The 21,984-nt window shown below is 37.8% G+C and overlaps 1 protein-coding gene across 9 annotated transcripts in view; it reads right to left on the reverse strand.

Moving 5' to 3' along the window:
* Positions 1-20,885, reverse strand: part of LOC116254148 (DNA polymerase zeta catalytic subunit) — a 48,082-nt gene extending 27,197 nt beyond the window's left edge. For 2 of the 9 annotated variants that reach the window (XM_031629296.2, XM_031629294.2), the window contains exons 1-16: positions 20,658-20,878; positions 20,422-20,504; positions 19,899-19,956; positions 19,266-19,315; positions 19,006-19,118; positions 18,773-18,815; positions 14,099-14,167; positions 12,188-12,316; positions 11,930-12,092; positions 11,716-11,807; positions 11,394-11,636; positions 11,249-11,317; positions 8,772-10,332; positions 6,838-7,182; positions 6,573-6,751; positions 4,746-4,891 (exon numbers count right to left, since the gene is read on the reverse strand). In XM_031629296.2, the coding sequence (XP_031485156.1) occupies positions 4,746-4,891; positions 6,573-6,751; positions 6,838-7,182; positions 8,772-10,332; positions 11,249-11,317; positions 11,394-11,636; positions 11,716-11,807; positions 11,930-12,092; positions 12,188-12,316; positions 14,099-14,167; positions 18,773-18,815; positions 19,006-19,118; positions 19,266-19,315; positions 19,899-19,956; positions 20,422-20,504; positions 20,658-20,769 (3,455 nt within the window). In that variant the 5' untranslated portion in view covers positions 20,770-20,878. Of the gene's footprint in view, positions 1-4,745; positions 4,892-6,572; positions 6,752-6,837; positions 7,183-8,771; positions 10,333-11,248; positions 11,318-11,393; positions 11,637-11,715; positions 11,808-11,929; positions 12,093-12,187; positions 12,317-12,449; positions 12,543-14,098; positions 14,168-18,772; positions 18,816-19,005; positions 19,119-19,265; positions 19,316-19,898; positions 19,957-20,421; positions 20,505-20,657 lie in introns of those variants that run through there. The other 7 variants (XM_031629295.2, XM_050077781.1, XM_050077782.1 and 4 more) reach the window with 7 other exon arrangements.
* Positions 20,886-21,984: the final 1,099 nt, after the last annotated feature.

Raw genomic sequence — 21,984 nt, forward strand, 5'->3', positions numbered from 1 at the left:
CTATCAAGTTCAACACCCAAAAAATACTGTAATTCGCTGAGATCCTTCATCTTGAATTCTTGCTTCACCATACCTTTAACATAAGATATATGTGAAGAAGAATTCTCAGTTATAACAATATCATCAACATATATAAGTAACCAAGTGGTAGCTTCTCCGGTATGATAGATAAACAAGGAGTGATCGAGGGAGCTTCGGAGAAAACCAACTTGTTATATATGATGAGAAAACCGATCGAACCATGATCTAGAAGCTTGTTTCAACCCATATAAAGACTTGTGTAATTTACAAACCCATTTTTGAGGATCATGAGTAGTATAGTCAGGAGGTTGCTCCATGTATACCTATTCCTTAAAAATCTCATGAAGAAAGGCATTTTTGACATCTAACTGATAAAGAGGCCATCCATATGAGACTGTAAGAGAAATAATCACATGCATTGTTCTCATCTTGATGACCGGACTGAATGTTTCATCATAATCTTCCCCATATTGCTGAGTGAAACCACACGCCACAAGCCGTGCTTTATGTCGATCAATGCTACCATCTGGCTTATATTTCAGTTTGTAAACCCATTTGGATCCCACAACATTCTTATCAGTAGGACGAGGGACAATCTGCCAAGTCTGACACTCATGCAAGGCTGTCATTTCCTCATTCATAGCTTCAACCCAACATTTTTCCTTACTCGCATAGTGATAAGATTTTGGTTCCACCTTTTTGCTGACTTCTGTCATAAACAGCTGAAAATCCAAAGAAAAATTGTTATAGCTCACTCATCTATCAATAGGATGTCGCACGCGTTGTGATTGACGTGGAACTGCAGTAGGAACTGATCACCTAGAATACACCAGACCTAAGAACCGATTATGTATAGGTGGATCATTGGGCTGAGAAGATGAAGGTATGTTGTCCAAGGAAGTAGTGTTGTTCCAGGAACTACTTACAAGTGTCTCGAGCTCATTAACAACTTGCTCCTTGTGCTCAGTCAACATCTCTACCCCTTGTCTTAAGATTTCAGCATGTAGCCAAGTATCATAAACCTCATTTTTATCCTTGAGTGTCACAAAAGTAGCCTTGGAATCATGTAACCTGCTTTCATCAAAAATAACATGTCGTGAAATATATACACGCCCAATTTTAGGGTTGTAACACCTATAACCCTTGTAGTTTTTTGCATACCCTATAAATATGCACAAAATAGCACGATCTTGAAATTTGTTTCGTAAGGAAACATCAACATGCACATAGCACACACATCCAAAAACACGCAACTCCTCATAACGTGGTTGTTCTTGATGTAATAGAAAAAATGGTGACTTTCCAACAAGCAAAGCCAATGGCAGTCGGTTTATAACATGGACAGCAGTATAAAAAGCCTCGGTCCACAATATCATAGGTAAGTTTGTTTCATGTATCATGCTGAGCGCGCTTTCAACAATATGCCTATGTTTCCTTTCAGCAATTCCGTTTTGCTGAGGTGTATGCGGACATGAAATTTGTCTAGTGATCCCATTATCTAGTAAGTACTCAGTAAATTCATTAGAAATAAATTCCCCACCACCATCACATTGAAAATGCACAATATTACTGGAGTATTTATTCTGAACCAAGGCATGAAATTGAGTGAACAAGCGGAAAACTTCTGATTTGTGTTTCATGAAATGGATCCAAGTATATCGGGAATATAAATCAACAAAAATGACATAGTATCTACTCATAGAAGAAGAAGGAATTGGAGCAACCCCCCAAACATCAGAATATATGGTGTCAAAAACCTTTGAAACTCTTTTATTGATTAATTGAAAGGGAATGGCATGGCTCTTACAGATATGACAACTTGAGCACATGCTGAACTCACTAACTGAACTCAGACTGGACTTACCTAAGAGCCCGTCTGCAACAAGACTATGAACAAAAGACTGACTACAATGAGCTAACCGACCATGCCAAATGGATGACTTATTATACTCTGCGACAATGACTTCACTATGACTTGGAAAACATGAATCCGAAGGGTAAGGTTTTGACAGCTGTGGAGCTTCTTCAAGGACATACATATCTCCTTTGCGAGTGCCCTCAGCGAATGTCTTCTTGGTTCGAGCATCCTTGACATAAACAGAAGACGGTGTGAATTCAACAGAGGAGTGAGTATCATCAATAAGTTTAGATACTGAGATAATATTTTTCTTGACACTTGGAACAACAAGGACATTCTTTAATGGAATGGAAGAAGAGCCCATAGATATTTGTGCATTTCCAATGTGCATTATTGTGTGATGGGAACCATCTCCCGTGACAACTGAGCCTTGATCTAAATAAGGAAAAACACTAGAGAGATTACCTGTGTCACCCGTAACATGGGCTGCTACTCCAGAGTCCACATACCACTCTCCTTGCTCGTTTTGTTTCAAGTGGAGCTTAGATAGGGCTGTCATGAGAAGTTGTTGCACGTCTGCTGAAACATTTGATGTCTGATTTGAGCCAGATGATGATGAAGCTGACCCTACTGCTGCCTTGTTCTCACGCCTAACTTGATTATTTTTGTTCTGAGGTTTGTGCTAACATTCTGATTTGACATGCACCCTCTTGTTGCAATAGAAACAAGTTGGAACCCTTCTAGATGTGGCAAAGGTAGTATTCATGCCTAGTGGTGTTGGGAGAATCCCTCTTCCCATTCCTCCCTGAGAAGTCCAAGGACGAGTCCCTGTGATTAATACATTGTGGTTGTTGGAAGGAATCAAATTTTGTCGCTGAACACGACTAGCTTCGTGTTGAAATAGTTTGACCTTTAGATCTTCAAAAGATGAGAGGACAGGTAGGGCTTCCAAGGCTGTGCAAAAAATGTCAAAATTTGTTCCCAATCCACTCAAAGCTTGTTGCACTTTGTCCTTGTCGCTGACGGGATGTCCAATGGCAGCAAGCTGATCACTTATACTTTTAATTTCATTCAAATATTCCAAAACTGTACGCGTCCCACGCTTGATGTCCTGAAATTGCTACTTGAGAATACGTTGTGGCAAGGGTAGACCAAGGGTAGACCACAGCTCTAGGGCTGTTAAATCATCATCAATGCTTCCTAATACCTCCTCTGACAAGGTAGAAGTAATATAGGCAACAAGAGACTGGTCGTGAGCCAGCCAAACTTCATATTCAGGATTGTTTTCAGTAAGAGTTTCATATTCAAATCTGATTTCACTCACAGCCGAAGCCCCAGCAGCTTCATCTCCCACTACGGTCTTCTTCACTTCACGGTCAATATACTTTGGAAGTGCTGGAGTGGTGCCATCGATATGCCCATAGAGTCTATGACTTTTAATAAATGGGACAATTTGACGTTTCCAAGTCAAATAGTTACTATGATTCAGTTTTTGAGAGATAAGTTGGGAGAGAAAGACAGAAATTAGGGCAAAATGATTAGGGCAAATCGATTAGGGCAAATCACGCAAGATTTAGGGCAGAAACTGAAATGAGGGATAACCTTGCCAGAAAAGAGGATTTAGGGCAGATTAGGGCTAAATATATCAAATTGAAATCACTCACCGGAGGACGATGCAACCTGGCTCTGATACCATGTAAGAATCTTCACAAAATCACGTCTCTCCGTCTAAAAATCAGATAAATTGAGAAGAGAGGATAGAAGACAAGACAATGGAGGAAAAGGAGCAGTCGGCCAATACAGCCCTGTGTTCCTTAATCTCTATTAAAAAATTAACCTAATCAGGTTACTACAAAATGTACAAAAAAATATAAACATTTACAAGAGTGCCACCGCCTAGTATGTTTAGACGTGCGAGTATAAGAGAAGTGGATCGGGTCTGAACAGACCCGATCCCCCATACGCACAAACTTAACAGACCAGACGTTATTTGTGACCAGTGACGGAGCCAGAAAAATTGGCTGGATGGGCACTTGTTTAAACAAACTCAAATCTAGTGGGGCACTTATATATATATATATATATATATATATATATATATATATATGAATAAATATTTAAGATTTCTATTTAAAAATAAAAAACTTTTAAGACTGCCCACACCAGCCACAATGTGGCTACGCCACTGTTTGTGACTATGCTATATACTATATAGTACGGACAAAGTCCCTCGTGCAATTGCAACCCACAGGCCCATATACTCACTCCTCTCCAGCAAGAGATTTTCACAAAACAAACCAGCACAAGTTTGGAGACGGAGGCAAGAAACCTCGGAAGGGGTTTTGCATAACAAATCTTTGCAAGAAATTCTTGTAAATGTGATCATTGCACTTGCTCTTCCTGGTAGTCATTTCTGTCCTCTTCGTGGCTTTCTTTCTGCAAAATCTCTCTACATTCTACAAGACCACCATAACTTCACACCAAGATTGTAAAACAACGCATTCAAATAGGATGTTTGATTTTGTGCCCACTGCAGGGAACACCCACCTGTGTACTCCTGATAGGACCCACGTCTGGATTGCAAACAAGGGACATGAAGATCGCATACATTTTGCACTGGAGTACACCTCTTAGGCATTCTCTGCCATTCCACCAACAGAACATCATTCCTGAGATGCTGTTCTGTTCCATTGAATCAAGGAAGCTCAAAATAGACTTTATTGGAACCTGAGGCTACTACCATTTTAGTGCAGGAAAAAGCAATTAATCTGTGAAGACAACTCATAATAATACAAACATTTCAAAAATGATTGCCTTGCCAAACCAAGAAGAGAGAAAGCTACAAAGGAAAAGGTATGAACCGAACCTTCCATGTGTACCATGACCAGTTTCACGCAACAGGACAATAATTTGAATAGTGTCGTTGAAATCCTCCTGCACCGCAAGAGCTATGACATTGATGGGGTCATACCGTGGATCAGGTTGCAGTTCTCCCCTTGATTCAGCAAGAATCTAATGAACACACCACATAGTGAAATTCAAAAGTGTACTCATAAGTCCAAATTCAAGGTAAACCAAAGCTTGTCAATTCAAAGAAATAAAGGCAAGTCAGAACCATGAAGACTACAACTCATTGGTTCAATTTTATCTGTTTTGAACAAGTTGCATATGCACCATCTTGCAGGAAAAAAGGGGGGGAAAAAAAAGCAGCCTGATCATAGGCCAAAACAGCATTAAATTCTAAACAGGACTTGAAATGCATCATATGATGCATGAACTATAGACAGAATTGACAGCAACACCAAACTAGTATCATTAATGGGCATAAATTCAGTCATGCATATCATGAATAATGCACTGACTAGATATTTGTGATGAAGTGATCATTAATACAAGGGAGACGTTTGCCTGGTAATGAACTGCCAGCGACCTAATTAGTAATGAACTGATAAAATGAATGTGCATGAAGTCGGTTACCCTTCTCCCTTCCCTCTTCATACATGCAAGACACTGACTTCATTTTTGTTCCATTCCTCAAGATACCTACCACCAATTATATAACATGGGCCATTATGATGGCACATTATATCTGTGGGAAAGGACCTTAGAAATTCATTGATGGCGTAGCATATCATAAATTGATTTTTTAATTCGTAAAAAAATAAAAAATAAAAACATAAAAAGTAGAAAACGACCTAATTAGTAATGAACTGATAAAATCAATGTGCATGAAGTCAGTTACTCTTCTACCTTCCCTCTTCATACATGCAAGACACTGACTTCATTTTTGTTCCGTTCCTCAAGATAACTACCACCAATTATATAACAGGGGCCTTTATGATGGCACATTATGTCTGTGGGAAAGGACCTTAGAGCTTCATTGATGGCGTCGCATATCATAAATTGATTTTTCAATTCGTAAAAAGATAAAAAAAAATCATAAAAAGTAGAAAAAAATTAAAAAAACATCGGTAAGATCAGGAAAAGTAGAGAAAACTTCAGAAAAAATCAGGAAAAATGTATTCCATATAGAAAACTCATCACATCTCACAAGCCACAATATATTGACCAAACATTTAAAAAAGAGGAATGAAAGATTCATAATAACATAATAACTCCTACTAGCTCATGGCAACACAGGGAGCCTCAAGGTTGGTTCTAATATGTTCTTATACATGACAGCTTCGCACCTTGATGTATTCATACCTGGTAAAATCCGTCACTAGAAAAAATTGCTCCAAAAATTCATGTTTTACTGCTTCAAGACACAGAAGCCGACAGTTTTAAACACTGCCACATTGTTCTAAGGAAAATATCGACAAAGATTTTCTTGAGCATTTTTCAATGAAGCAATTTTTCTTAGGAAAATGTCGGGAAAAATCTTGGCAAATTTAAAAAAAAATAAAAAAATCCTAAAATTATAAAAAAATAAAATATAAAGGAGAAACTAATAAAAAGGGGAAAAGAACATCAAAAAATCATGATAAATTGTGGCATATTCATTTTTGGAAAGACTTTCCTGATATTTTTGTTTTACTTGTTTTTCTCATAAATATCACGAGATTTTAGACATAATATTTGTGACAATGGTTTTAAATATAAGAGAAATAAAGGCTCACGAGACCTCATCATAGTTGAAAATTGTCACAATAAAAGAGATGTATTAGCCAAAAAATGGGCAACTTGTCTTCACCTCAATACTTAACAAGGTTAGCTGTTGGCCAGCACCATATCTTGCAGGGTCACGGAATCCAATTTGACTCAGAGGAGTAAGTTTCGATTTACCAAGTGGGCCAGATATTTGTGATACATCATCCGCATTGTCATGAGAACTCCTCTGTGAATCATCAGCACATCTATTTGGAGCATATTCTGCATTAACCTCAACATCACCAGCATCATACTCACCACCAAAAGGTCAACAACATAAATCTGGTCTATGCAAGATATAAACTTACTTGACACAGTGATGTCTGAAGTCAAGATGGTGGTTTGAGGGACCAAAGCAGTACACATATTTTCAGATTCTGAAGATGTTTTCCCAAATTCAGGATTAATCCTCAACAGTTTTCCTTTCTCAACAATTTCCACATCACAGTGAACTGGTTTCTGAAGCCAGTTATTAACAGAGGCAGGAGAGGGTGGTGAGAGAGCGGGAGTCAACATAAATAAAAGTGAGCCATCATTTAGACAATGTGTTGGAACTCCATGGATCACATCTGCAAGCTGGGGAATTCCCATATCATCACTGCAACACTTCTCCACTTCATTTTTGTTTTCCATCAAAAAGGGGAGCATATTCACTGGGACAAACAATCAGGCACAATTAAATATGCTACAAGTTAATCAGGACAGTGGTAACAGTTTCTAGCTAAGACGCAAGTCCCAAAAAGAGAGAGAGAGAGAGAGAGAGAGATTGCTCCATTAACTTTTCTCATGAATTGCTAAGATACATTAAACAAAACCTCTTATTCTTATCCACAACTTTCAATGGCAAGTGACGAGAAAACCCCACAAAGCACTCGCAACTTTGAATGCTGAAAGAAGTGTTCAAGGTTTGATGGATGGATTTCATTTTCATTATGATACTGAAGGTCACTGATTCAGTTCAAACAAAACGACATCCCGAAGGACAAGGAGAGCATCGAGAGGTTGAATCCATAGTCAATCAAATTGCATAGACATAGATTCGGATTGATGGACAAATGCCAGGATTGAAAACCGATTGACTCTAACTTGGAGTTGGATGCTCTCACACAAGTTGTGATGAGCCTCCTTGTAGAAGGACATAACTCCATGTCTATTCCAATGTCAAAATCTCCCATTTTAGTAAAAAACTGGCCCGGTTGGCAATACCGCGAGGAGCTACACGTACCCTAAGTGAACTCCATGCCTAAAATGTCTAGACAAGATTAGGGTGTCCCTGTACAGTTTCAACTACGGGCAGATGAAACTCTTACAAGCTCATAATTAGCATAACAGCATATAACCTACCTTTAAGTGCATTTGACAAGCTTTAGCAAAGATTAATCAATGACCAAGGCAATCAATCGTCAGGTAATCTACTTTGTTACTGTCGAAAAAAATAACGAAGCTAGAAATGTATGCCAACTTTATATTCCCCTAGTGACACATGAGAATGCACAAACAAAACAAATTGCTGATGCAATAGCACAGCCAAGATATTGTTGAAATGCTCCAGTTGCTGATGTATGGCCACTCTCAATCTTTGTTCAAGTGCAAGGGTTTATAAGCTTAAGCCATGTTATGTATATGCCACATCTCAGACACATTGGTTTAGATGGTTTTATACAAATTAACAAAGATAACCAAAATCAATGAGCTAAATACAGCTTGCATAATGAAGTATTAATGTACATTAAGCAGCATATGAAAGACATTGTTGCCTAACAATCTTTGACCACCACAAGAAAACACCCAACCATAGTCAGTACGAATCTATAATTCTCAAGTATTAGGACAACAATCACATGGACGGCTCTTCTTAACCTAGGATAAAGATTAAGATCACATTGCACATATATACTAATAGGTCAACCTGATCATGCGAGTAACACTACTAATAGGCATATTTGATTTTGCTGGCAGTCAAAAGACCAAATCATATTGTTCAGTCAATTAAAGAGGGTTAGGTGCATGAAATGGTACTGATTAAACTTCCTATAAAGAAGCATCAGCAGATATTCTAACAATTGATAGTCCATACTGACGAACTACTTGAATAAGGTTCCAGCAACCATAATGAAAATTCACGGCCATGGGTGCTGGATTTCAGTCAAACACTTGGCCGGTAAAATGAGCAGAATATCATTGCAAATGGGGACAAAGACAAATCCAGTATTTCAGGAAGGCATGTGTTTGAAGTACTTACAGTCTGTTAACGAGTCATGACTTCCAATATCAGCAGGATTACCTTTGCAGGTGAAAAGCTCACTGTCAGTATTCTGTCTTAATTGTTCTAAAGTAGGTGGTTTTTTGGCAAAAGCCATCATGATAGGATCCATTCTGGAACTCTGGCTGCATTGATCATGAGATGGTGACACTACAGAAAGTTTAGCATCCATAGCCGCATCCTGGAGGTCCTTAACTGGTACAGGGCAGTGGGATAGAACAGGGGTACCTTCCATGATATTCCTGGATTCACAAACAATTTTCAAGCAGGAACTTTTAGAAGACCCATCAAGAAAACATTCATCAGATGACAATTCCTGGACAGCATAAGATGTATGTGGCTCAAGACTTTCTGTCAACTCAGTGGGAACTTTTGAACTGAAAGCATGGATGGTGGCCGAGCCAAGATCAAGGTCACTGTCAATGGGTCCATATTTACAACAGTCAACCGGCTTCCATTCTCTGGAAAAAACAGTCCGAGGAGAAACCGAAGATTCTCCATACAGTATAGACTGGCCTATAGGTGATGATTTTCTGGTTTTTATGTCATCCAGATTGTTCTGCCCCTTGTTGATCCCATCAATGCAATCATGCTTGGTCGCCAGGTCCAAAGGTGGTTTATTCTTATCCAGGCCATCTAAAGGCAACACCCCATACCTGTGAAGTTTGCTATTAAAATGCTTCAGTTTGCAGTCTTTCAGCTCCATTCCTGACTTGACCGATGAGCTCAGATGAGCTAATTTTAGAGAGGAATAAGCATTTTGGGCCACTACATTATTATCATTTTCCTCAAGATGGGAAGATGTACTTTTATGTATTCTTTTACCAGGATCATGCTTCTTAGCAGACTCATGGCAGGTATTTTCTGACATTAGTTGATGGTGATTCCTCTTCCTCCTCATCAAGTCCCTCAAAGAAGAAGCTTCATTCACTTCTCTCAAAATAGATATCTCATCAAAACCACCAGCAGCAGATACACCATGCTCATGCCCACCCTTATTCATCGGACATGCTGTAGAACAACCGTTACTTTCAGGAATGTGACATTCAGCAGGCACATCATACACCGGACACCTTGGATGAAATCCAACCACTGAAAAAGGCAAGGAACACTGTAATTGCTGATTGGATTTGCATCCATCAATCGAACAACTAAAATCAACACTTGGCATCTCTTCCTGAGAATTTCTTTCATATGCTTTGCTCCCCATTTCTGGTTCATCACATGAACCATCCATCTGAGGAATTAAATTTACTGGTGAAGGAGGAGCAAGATGATGAGGATTATCCAAATATATCTGCTCTTCAAACCCCTTAAAGTTCAGGGCATCCTCAACTGAGTCAAGTATGTCCTGACATTCCTGCTGGGACTCAATCTCATACTCTGAGTAAGCTTTTTCCAGAACTTCACCGACTGTAGCAGCTGGTAGTAGAGGGTTCAAGACACATTCATGGGCAAGCTCATCATCGGAGTCTATATCTTCCTTTGCTTGGGAAGAAGCAAGCCATTTAAGAAGCCCAAGTGCCTCAATATCGCCAACCTGAAGCCACAAGTCATGAGTTAGAAATATTTTTAAATAGCTGTACCTATGAGTAAAGTAAAGTTTCAGAAAATTTTGGAAGCACAAATCCATGTCCAGTGAAAATCCCCACTCAAGGATTTATGCGAGTAAGCACTAACCAAATACATTATAACATTGTATAGAAGTTTGGATCACCAGATGAATCAAGAATAACTTGGCAAATACTTAAAATATGTGTGTGTGTGTGTGTGTATAAGAAGAATTTGTTATTGTATATGAGAGTTTTTGCAAATTTGCAAGTTCTCCAAGCATTTATTTGTAAGTTTAAAAATTCAAATTTTTGTAATATAAAACCCCTGAGAAGGGGGATTAGAGAAATTTTACCAAAAGAACTACAAATAAGGGGGCAAAGGGTCTCTAGTCTCTACCCAAACGTTTGGCCAATCTCCCTCTCTTTACCTATCGTCCTAAAGATGTGTCCTCTCCCAAAAATGGCAAGTATCTCTCTCTCTCTCTCTCTCCCTCTCTCTCTCTCTCTCTCCTTTTATGGAATTGAAAGAAAAAGAAAACCAAGAGCCCATACTCGAAGAAGACTTTTACCACATGTGGGAGAAAAATGTTTTCCTTGCATGGGAGAGAGAGAGAGAACAGGCCAGGATATGTCTCATACCTTATTGCCATGTCAACATACCGACACCGACATGGGTATGAGACCATTTTGCCATATTCATGGCACTTAGTTGAGCCAATGTTAAACCACCATGTACTCATTCCTCTCATTCATGTTATGTTGTCAACTTCTCCAAGATATACGTTTGACCATGACAACAACTAACATACAGTCCAGGAGATTATATCTCCAAATGTAAAAATCTTTTACACAATCAAAGACATCTCAAACCCACAGTTCCCGTGAAGTAAGCAGCATTTGTACCTCGTTAGTTGATTTTAAAAATTCATCAGCACTACTTTTCAGCTCCAGATTATGCCCCATCATCACCTTCTGCAAACAACGATCACCCTTTAGCATATGATGTAGAAGATACAAAAGAATATACATGCAAACAACTGCACTCAACCATATATTCACCACTGACAGGGGCAGCATTAGGAATATCAGCGGACCCAAGAGATGGCTGAGATGTTTTGTTTAGCTCTGAATGATTTATATTACAAGAGCCAGATGTGGAGTCATCCAACAACTTTATGAGTAGGCTATCATAGTCCAGCCCCAAGGAAAGTGACTGCATTACATCTTCTGGAGGTGGTCTAGTGGTATCACATGAAACTAATTCCAGAATTCCAGACCTGGCCTGTTCTTCCTGTTCATGATGACACCTTTCAAGTTCAAGATACAAGCGTAAAATCCAATATATTAGCTGAAACATTTACAATGCATACCTCCCATATTGGTATAAGGGATTGGACCATTCTTACATCCGAATTAGCTTGAGAAAAAGCCATGTATAACAAACAGTTCTTATTTAGAATTTCTGCAATGAAAAACAAAGTGAACAAGATTGTTACTTAGAATCTATGCCCCGTAAAATTCAGTGAAACTTAATTCAACTTCCTCAATGATCAGGATGCATATAAATGAGATATCAAGTAGTACCATCTACAGTAGTATCACACTCAAGCTCACACACACTTTGCCTTGCTGGAGAAATATTCTCTTTATCTGATGTGCCCGCCTCAGGAGAAAACCATACCCAATCAAATGAAACTGTCGAAGACAACCAGGGCATAGGAGAAGACACAAAATCTCCACCTTCCACCTGCATAAAAGTTTAGAATAGGGGGGAGACTGAGCCATTAATCAAGGAATAATGAAAAAAGATCAGCATTTTCCATATTGACAGGCAGAGACCACCTGAGTGGTATTGCAACCAGATCTGTTAAAATATCCACTTGCCCTAGAACACAATTCCTGTGGCATTGGACTTCGGAATTTCACCTTCGATAAATGGATGTGCCCCATCCCATACAAATTGTTATCAACCTAACAGAGGCATGAGGATTGTTATCAACCAAGCAAATAAGCTTCACTAAGAATATCCTACAAAAGTTCATGTAAATAAATATTCTACATGTAATAAAAGATGAAATAACATGTAATACAAAATGATGCTAACCTCACCCAGTTATATGTTGCACCACAGATGAAATCTCCAAACATATAACTAGGTACTGCGAGGACGAAAATGTCCATTTTACAAAAATATAACCTTAAAACGTCATGAGAAACAAGTAAGGCAATATTTGTAACTAATTAAACCATATAAATTACAAAATCACTGCATATGAAATAAAAGACTATATTTCATTTAGAAACAAGTAGACACCAAAATAGATCAAATACAGAAATGAACAGGTTTCACATAGTTTTAATTTGCAGGCCAGTTCTGGACCTAATGCAGACTGGGCTCAAATGACATAATACATGAGATTATGTGACACCATCATCTGCTAAAAAAGATTACAACCACTAAAAGTAAAATGGATCCACTAACACCAGTACCAGGCAAATTACGTTTGCCAACCCGCTTACAACTAGATCCAGATAAACCACTTGTATATTGTCCACATCATGTCACATTAGTTTGCATCCTAGGAATCTGCAATTCCAACCAATGGAAGAACCAAGTTATTGAGCAAAAGCATGTTGAACGAGGACAACAAACTAATGAAAAGAAGGGGAAGAAAACATAAATCCAGTTTGCTTTCCAAAGATGAATCAAGGTATCCACATGGCCACAAGATCTTCTACTTCTTTTTTCCCTCAAAAGGCCACTTCCTCACCATTAAAGCAGTTCAATCCAAACCAGTAACATATCTTCTTGTGACATGAACTTTTCCAGTTTGTTCATTTCCTCCTATTCCCTCTCCTGGTCCTACTCCAAGTTGTACAAAGGCACATTACACGGTGAAACATTTAAGGAAAATTCCAAAACAAAAAAACCGATGAGTCTACAAACGGTGAGAACATAGTATAACACTATGAATGAGAAAATGAAAATGCTCAGAAAATGTACGGCACTCCCATTTAGGTCCTATAAATACGTAAACCGTAGCTAAGACATGATCTGGATCAGAGTTCTATTCACCTCCACCATATCCACTTGCAGTTAGCTAAACATCAAATCCAAGAATATGGTGCAGAATAAGCAGAGTTTCTCATATGCAATTTCAGATGTTTCTGACATATAATTTCAATAAAGCAGTGACCCACATACATCTCCAACTAACAGGGCATGCTATGGTACTACATTCAGTATATTAAAGAAACAGATAGGAGTGCATACTTTTTATAGGATATGCAAAAAATTAGAGAACCAAAAGATTAGGGAAAAACAAGGGTATCAAAAAGTTCCTTGAAGAAAGTTTGTCTTAAAAGTTCTAAAGCAATCAGAAAACAGAATCAAAAAAAAAAAAAAAAAATCAACTGAAGGAGAGACAAAAAAAAGAACCCAATGACAGATGCAACTAATGCTACAGAAGATGTAAATCAAGAACAACGGAATCAATCTTCTACAAATGTCCTAAGACAAGACAAACTAAATCCTTCCTTCAAAAATTTATACAGAGCAACCATCAAATTTTAATTGAAGATATCAACCTTGGACCTTACCAACTATTAGCTATATGCAAAAGAAGAAGAAGAATCACATCAGTCTCATCAGCCATTATTAGTTGCACTATCACCAGCAGACAACAATTATTCTATGAAAAGCTACATCTATATTGAATTTCAAAGCCAAGAAGAGAGGATGTAAAATAATACCATAAATTGAAGAAGATAAGGAATATGTGATTCATGAGGCTGGAAGCATCTATTTAATATTGAACCACCCTGGCAATGAAAAGATCTTCTATACATCAAATGGATTTAGTGAGATGTGTAAGCTAGGAATTGTAACAACATGAGAACCAGTTAGTGCATGACCACAGAACATGAATAAAACATACAAAATAAAGGGAACAACATTTTGAACAAAGGTAAGAAAATCTACATGGTGGAAGCAAAATTTATTGAAAAAATTGTTACTTCCTACTTACTGTTACAAGTTTCAGCGAAGGAGACCTTACATCAAAATTGAGTTTCTAGAAAAACTGAATTCAATAGATGCAGCTTCCAGCATACCTACATAAATTTTGAATTCTGACCTTGACAAAACTATTTTGTTGCAGCAACAGGTAGTCAGAATTATAGCATAAGGAAAGCATCACATTCCTTGTCAAATCCAATATAATATTCTAAAGTTTGCATTACCACAATTGTCAGAGCTCCATCATTAAATATTTAAGTTGTTGCACCTTCAATGTAAGATAACAATTGTTTCCTTAAACATAAGAAACAGTACAAAGCCCAAGAAATAACTAGGAAGATTTTCAATAAAATGCCTCCAATTTTAAGACATGTTTTAGTGCCACAAACAGTGATTTTTCAGGAAAGGTTTAACAGGAAGCTTTTCACAATTTTTTTTTCTCAGGAAAATCTTAGCAATTCAAATAATTAAAAAACATATATATTCTAAAGAATAATAGAAACTTAATTACATGTTTATTTACTAATTTCGTTATAAAACATTCAAAATAGTTTTTTAAACCATAAAAGAGAAAAAACTGAAAAACATACATTGAAAACACATACAATGAAAGAGTTTTTTTCAAAAGCTTATCACGCGATTGTCAAGATACTTTTTTTGGTGATATTCCGAAAATATCACAATATTTTCCCAATAAAAATGTTTTACTTCCTTTTGCCAATAAAAACATGATATTTTCAAAAAATCAACCATATCTATGACCACGGTGAGAAAGACACCTAACATTTTTTGTAACGCTCGTTCTTTTTTCTAAGTCCGGTTGGGCTGGAGCGGGTCCAGACCCGGACCCGAACTCCAGGCGTGAAGAGGAGCCCGACGCTAGCTCTCTCTCCTCTCTGTCTCTTATCCTTGCCTTCCGCAGAACCTCCCTCTTCTTCGTTCTCTCATCTCTCACCGTTCCTTGCGACAGAGAAGCAGGCAACGGAAGAAGGGCAGCGACGACAGAGGTGGAGGACGACGGCGGCGACGCTCGGGTAAGGCCTCTCGAACCCTCTTTGCTTTCTTCCTTCTTCCTTCCTCTTCCTTCTCCTTCTCCCTTATCACGCACTCTCACCCTCACTGCCCGTCTTTCCCCTTTGACCGAACCCTCTCCCTGTCAGTCACCCCTCTATCGGCAGCCCCTCAATCGTGCCCTCTCCCTCTGCACACTCTCCCTTTTCCCGCTAGTTTTTCTTGTTGTTTGTGATTATTTTGGGGCTGTTGCCTGTTGGTTTGGATTGCAGTTAGGAACACATCATATCCCCTCATACCAGTGAAGTGAAGGAGTTGGTGGTGGAGGCAGCGATCAATCGTTGGCGTTGGTGCTCAATCGAACTCTTGAAGTGGCTGCCGGGAGCACTACGACAGTTTGAATTCTAAGATTGAGGTGAGCAAGGCCTAATCAAGCTTATATTATTGTAAATTTTTTGTTGGAGCACGTATAATTATTGTTTGAGCATGCTAGAATTAAGAATTAATGATTTAGAATGCATGCTAGAGATGTCGCAATTTTGGGGAAAGTGTATGCCCATTTTGAGAAGGACGAGTATCTACGTGTATAATGGTTCCTCTAACATGTTAGGCTAATTTTCGAAGCAATAGGGAAGCATGGTAGAGATTGTGATGTTCTGGTGAAGGTTTAAAATCGTTTTAACGAGCTTGGGAAATAGACTTCTATTGATGTACATATGCGTTGTATGTTGAGAATCTCAATTGCGGGGAAGACGCCTCAACTAAAGAAAGCTAATGAGAAATGTGTTAATGGTGGATTGATCGAAGCATTGAGTTTTGACGTTTGGTGGCAACGTCAAGAAGTTGGGAAGAGACCTATTGGAGGGCTTGTAAGTCGACATTAACCGTCGACACCCTCTTGAGGCGATGACATGTGCCTCAATGATTTTGTTTTATATTTGTATGGATTGTGAAACTAAGCTAGTAGAGAATTTACCACTGGTATATGTTTGCAGGTACACAAGGGGCGTCACAGTAGACCTTGAGCAACTAGATGTGAAGCTCGAGGCGTTTTGGAGTGTTTTGTGGACACGCGACAGGTATGGCGGCATTCCAGGCAAATCCCTGCCTGGGGCCAACATGTGAATGTGTGTTCTTAGGATCATGGGATCCTAGGATTGTGATGTGATTGAATGATTGTTTTATGAGTGAATGTATGCATGCATGCAAATTATTTGATATATGATAAGATTTGTTTTGAAAAGCTATTAGATATCTGTTTTGAAAATGTTACGCATTGCATGTGCATGCTAGAATTGATAACTGCTTATGACAGACCGCTGCAGCGGGAATGGATCCATACTGTTATGGGCCACCACAGGGGTTGTCTCTCGGCTGTAGGCTGCCCGCAGTGTGCACGTGCCTGTGTTTGCACCCACCGAAACTGTCAATTCACTAAAGCTAATGAAAATGAAACTATGTGAATGAAATGTACGTGAATGATGTGCATATGAATTGAAATTGTGTTATCTTGGCCATTGAGTGGTCTTTACATGTCGTGGTCTATGTGAGGGGCCTTCTTGGCAAATGATGTTACTATGCCCTGACACGACATGATGATAATTTGTTTTTATGATTGTGATTATCTCATATTTGAGCCCTACCAAAGAGGGTTTGGGATTTTCCTGATTTGTTGCCTTACTGCGAAGGCTAAGCCTTCAGTTGTTTCTTTTTTTTCAGGTTTTGGCGGACCTGGGGCAGCAAGTTGATCAGATGGCTTCACTCACATCCTACTGGGAAGGTTTTGGGTCCTTTGTAGTGTCGGTGCATCTTATTTTGATTTTATTGATGTCTTGTTTTTGTTAGGCATCAATTATGTGATTTGGGGTATTTTTGTCATACACAGATGTGATTTTGTATGAATTTAAATTGTTATATATAAATGAAAGTTGCCCCATTGTTTCGAATGACATAGCTCTCTCTTTTTTTGAATTGTTGTGTAGTCGCACCTCAATGCTTTATGTTTAGAAAAAAAAAATTTGTTTGAGGGTCAAAAGGTTGGAATGTGACATTTTGCACCATCAATCAAAAACAACCTTTCATCAAATAAACCTAGGTTATCACTAACTTAATTGGTTAATGTCATTATGAGATAAAAAACTTTTAATCTTCAATATGAACTATATTTTTGTCTTATTAGTATGCATTAACTTGTTCACTATGTCCAATAATGCCACTAATTGTTATAACTATTGTGCTCGGGTTTTTATCAGTAAGGCTTTTCCTTAGACACTAAAGTTTCTTTTTACCTTAGGAAAGTGTAAGTAATTCAAAAACTTAAAAAATAGAAAAAAAGAAGGGAAACAAACTTTGAGTTTTCTACTAATTTTCTTTAAAAATTTTGACCAAAATCGAAAATACATATGAAAAATATGAAAATAAACCAACAAATAAAACATGTTAAAAAACTTTTTCCAAAAAAGGAAAAACATGATATTTTCGTTTTGGCTTTTCTTTTGAACATATTGTGATTTTTCCCCTTCTTTATTGTTCTCTTGTCATTTTTTTCCTGCATTTCTCAGGAAAAACAGCTATACCTGTGATAGTGATACTAATATGAGTTTAACCATGTCCAACTTAGTTAGAATTCTTTCTTAATATCCAATTAGTTATGTGAATTTCTTTATTTATCAGTGTTAGAAAGTTAAGAGCGATAAAAACTGGCTGGATTCACAAAGGACCTCTTATGGGCAAACGGTCACTTTTCCATAATTTGACATTTTTGTTTGTAGAATTAAATTTATAGGTTTTTTTATTAACCATAAAAAAGAGTTAAATGTATTTTTGAAATATGTTTTTTCTCAAAAAATTAATTTCTTTGTGAAGTGATTATCACAGTAAGGACACAAGTAAAGCTGTCATAACTGATAAAGTCTCAGGGAACATCACATGTGGAGAAGGAAAACGATGCCTAACTTCCATCAGCCTCAATCAAGAAAGCAACTTTTTCCAGTGCAAAATGAAATTTATAGCAAGTTATAAGCCTTTGTTCACATATCATTCAGTTCCCCCATTCTAATCCAACTTTGCTTGTTAGTAACTTTTTATTGACCTCAAAAAGAAAATTATGTAGCCATACATTGGTAGGACTCCATCTAATATGGGACAAACAGCATTTCCCTTCTCTCCTTAGAAAAAGAGGGCAAAAGAACCTCCAGCATACAAAAGAAACAGTAGAAGAACCTATGCACATTAAGTGCCAAAATCTTTAAATAATGCAAAATAAAGAAAAAGAATATGTGAAGAAGAAGGATCTAATAGGTGGTCAACAGATCTAACAAACTTTAACTGACACAAGCCTGCAAAATTAAGTTGCAAAGAACAAAGAATAAAAATTAAGCAGCTCCAGAAAAGTGTACCAGCAAAAGAGAAGCCACACGAGAAATTTCATGGGGATAATATCTGAAGAAGATTAAGGTATTCACAGAGTAATTTAACAGTTCTATCCCTAGCCAAATAGAAGGTATTATTCCTCTTTCAGGAAAGAAAAACAAGAAATAAAGAAGCCATGTATCTAAGGGGGGGAAAATGAAAACTTTAAGAGTTCTCCATAGAATTCAAAAAATGATTTGTTTGCATATCATGTGGATACAAGTAAACCTTGATAAATGGTTCATCAGATGAATGATAACCATAAAACTTCTTCGCTGTCACAGGCACACAACTGTGCACATGCTGACGCTTGGAACCATAAGAACTTCCCAACTGTCAAAAAAACACAAATCATTTACAAACATGACTATGGGCAATTATTCAGTAGAGACCATATAAATTCATCCTTATTATGCCAATAAGAAGCATAGATGCATAGATTTTGTGATCTTAATTCAAATAAATGTACACCAGACTCACCTTCAAAGCTTTCTCGATTGCTAAAGCAAAAACATGTGCATAAGGCTGACCTGCAGCCACATATATATTAGAACAAATACACAGTTCCAAAGGCCAAACACAAAGTAAAATACATGCCATAGTAGAACCAAATGAAAAATAGAATTCCCTAAAGATGAGAATGTCTCCACAGAAATTTTCGCTTGGCAATTTGATTGGTAGAGTTCGTTCATTGAAGTCAGCAAACAAACTAACTAATATCAGGGAAAGCAAATCAGCACAAGTAAACATATTTTTTACTGCTAGTGAATGTACAGCAAGAAAGTAAAAGTTATTATTATAAGAAGATGCCTCTGCATAAAAAGAATGGTCGCATACAACTTGTTAGTTGGACCAAGTTAGCACAAAATGGGGAAAGATATTACTCAATCAACAACAATCTAAAACATCATTCATCACAAATGGAGAAATATATTACTCGATCAAAACAATCTAAAACGTTAATCATCCAGAGAACTATCCGATGAATGCGGACAATGAGAATATCTCTCCATTGACTAGAGAACAATCCTATAACTTTAAAATACCACCATTCAATTTTAAGAACGCCAAAAACTTGAAGCAAAAATAAGTTGAAGCAATATAGAAGTTTACCTTCTTGAGAACTTTGGGCCAATGCATCGGAACAGGGCACATATAAATATGGTAAAACCTGAATATCGTAATCGAAGAAAAGTCAGAAACAATCGCAACCCTAGTACTACCTGAAAGTAGCTTCAGTAGATAGATCCAACTCTATACTTGTAACTGATCATCGATTTGCATATAGGTCCAAATCCTACTTAAAATTTGTTGCAAATTTAAGGGCACCAAATTCTAAACTAAGACAATGCAAAGCATGCCTAAAACGATACTGAGAAATCCAGGTATGATACCCACCTTCTTGATCGACAACAGGAGCGTTGTTCGAGAATTATCACTTATTTCTGATCAATGTGGACTAGAATTTCATGATCGCATGAAAACAGAGTTACACCCCAGAAGGCTTGCGAGTGAATAAGTTCTTGGTGCACATACATATTCACCGCGACACTTGACATATATTATAACAAGCTTTGTGAAACGTCCATCATTTTCAACAAAAAGAATGCATGACAAGCGTTAACTGAATTCATACCCCATGAACATGCAGGCAAGTCTTCTGTCCAGATAAGGTCGACCCGTATATCCTTATCACCGGAACTTCCGACACAATCTGCCCTATAAATTGCCGCAGATAACACGAATATCTCAATTCAACTATACGCCCACATTTAAAAACGCTAGCACCGTTTCATGAAGCAATGACACGCAAGAGACACTGAAAAGTATCGAGGGAAGCAACAAGACCAGATTACTGGAAGAAAAAGGTACCCTGAAAATCGCTGTAACAGACGTCGAAATCTGGAATCAGAGGAGCCATGTAATAATCGAGAGAGACGACGCGAATGCTGAAAATTCTCGACACTCCCTCCTGTGACGCCATTCTCCGGCGAATTAGGGCACAGATACACCGCGATGTCAACGATAGGACATGACATGAAGCGATCGCAGGAACACCCCACCCCTGCAATGGTTTTGATCTTCTTTTGCCGCCATTTGAAGTATTTATAGTTGAAGAAGGGTGGGAAGCTGTTGAGGCCTGAGGGTAGTAGATTCCGGTCTTCCAGAGCACGCTTTCTTGAACCGAGACGATGCGGCAAGCGTCGCGACACGTTACGGCCTTAAACTTAACGACACGTTACGGCCCTAAACTTAACGACACGTTAAGGGCTCGCGTTTGTCGGAACGCGAAAACACCAACTGGCTCCCACGATTTAATTCTGTCTGCAATTAACGTTAGAAACCGTCCAACGGTCGGTTAAGGTGGCCATTTTGCTTGCTAAATAATAGTGACCTTTAAAATTCATATAACCTACCAATATAAGGATCACGCAGGCTTGTGCGGGCAGTTGCCCACACAATCTCATTCTTTTATATGATCTTATATATTGGTTGGTCCCACGCATTTGCGTACTTATACAAAATGTGTCCTTCGAATATGTATTTATTTTTATAGTGCCTCTTAATATTTGTTTATATTTATGAGATTGTTTGGTCGTTGTCATATAAAGTTCAAGTCAAACACCATTACAAGTGTCTCACGAATATGCTTCTTTTTTTTTAATTTATGTAATAATAACAATGTGTTTGTCAATAGGTCGTTTGGTAACAATAATAAATTGTAACTGTCATATGAGGCTACCTCAAGGTTCTTACATATTGTTCCATATATACATCTCTAATTATGGGCTAAATTTATGAAACATTACCAGTTTGTTATTATTATCAAACACTCCTTATAAGAATCAATGTTTTTTAATTACTGCTCCTCAACCAGGGGTGGAGGTAACAGGTAAGGGTAGTTGGAAGGAGTCATGCCCACCCCCTGCCCTCCCCCCACACACCCCGCCTCCTCCAAAAATTTGAACTTAAATTTTATATATATATATATATATATATATATATATATATATAAGCCAAAAGTTTATAGTTTTGCCACTTGACTTTGATGGATTTCATAGTAAACAACACAGATAACTATTTTTGCCACTAACTATATGGAAGTAGGTCATGACACTCAGAATTGATGCCACAAAGCATACACTAATTTGCAAAAGTAAATAAATGAAAGTCGAAGACTAGAGTCCAAATCTTATTT

Source organism: Nymphaea colorata, chromosome 5, assembly GCF_008831285.2.
Source record: "Nymphaea colorata isolate Beijing-Zhang1983 chromosome 5, ASM883128v2, whole genome shotgun sequence".
NCBI lineage: Eukaryota > Viridiplantae > Streptophyta > Magnoliopsida > Nymphaeales > Nymphaeaceae > Nymphaea > Nymphaea colorata.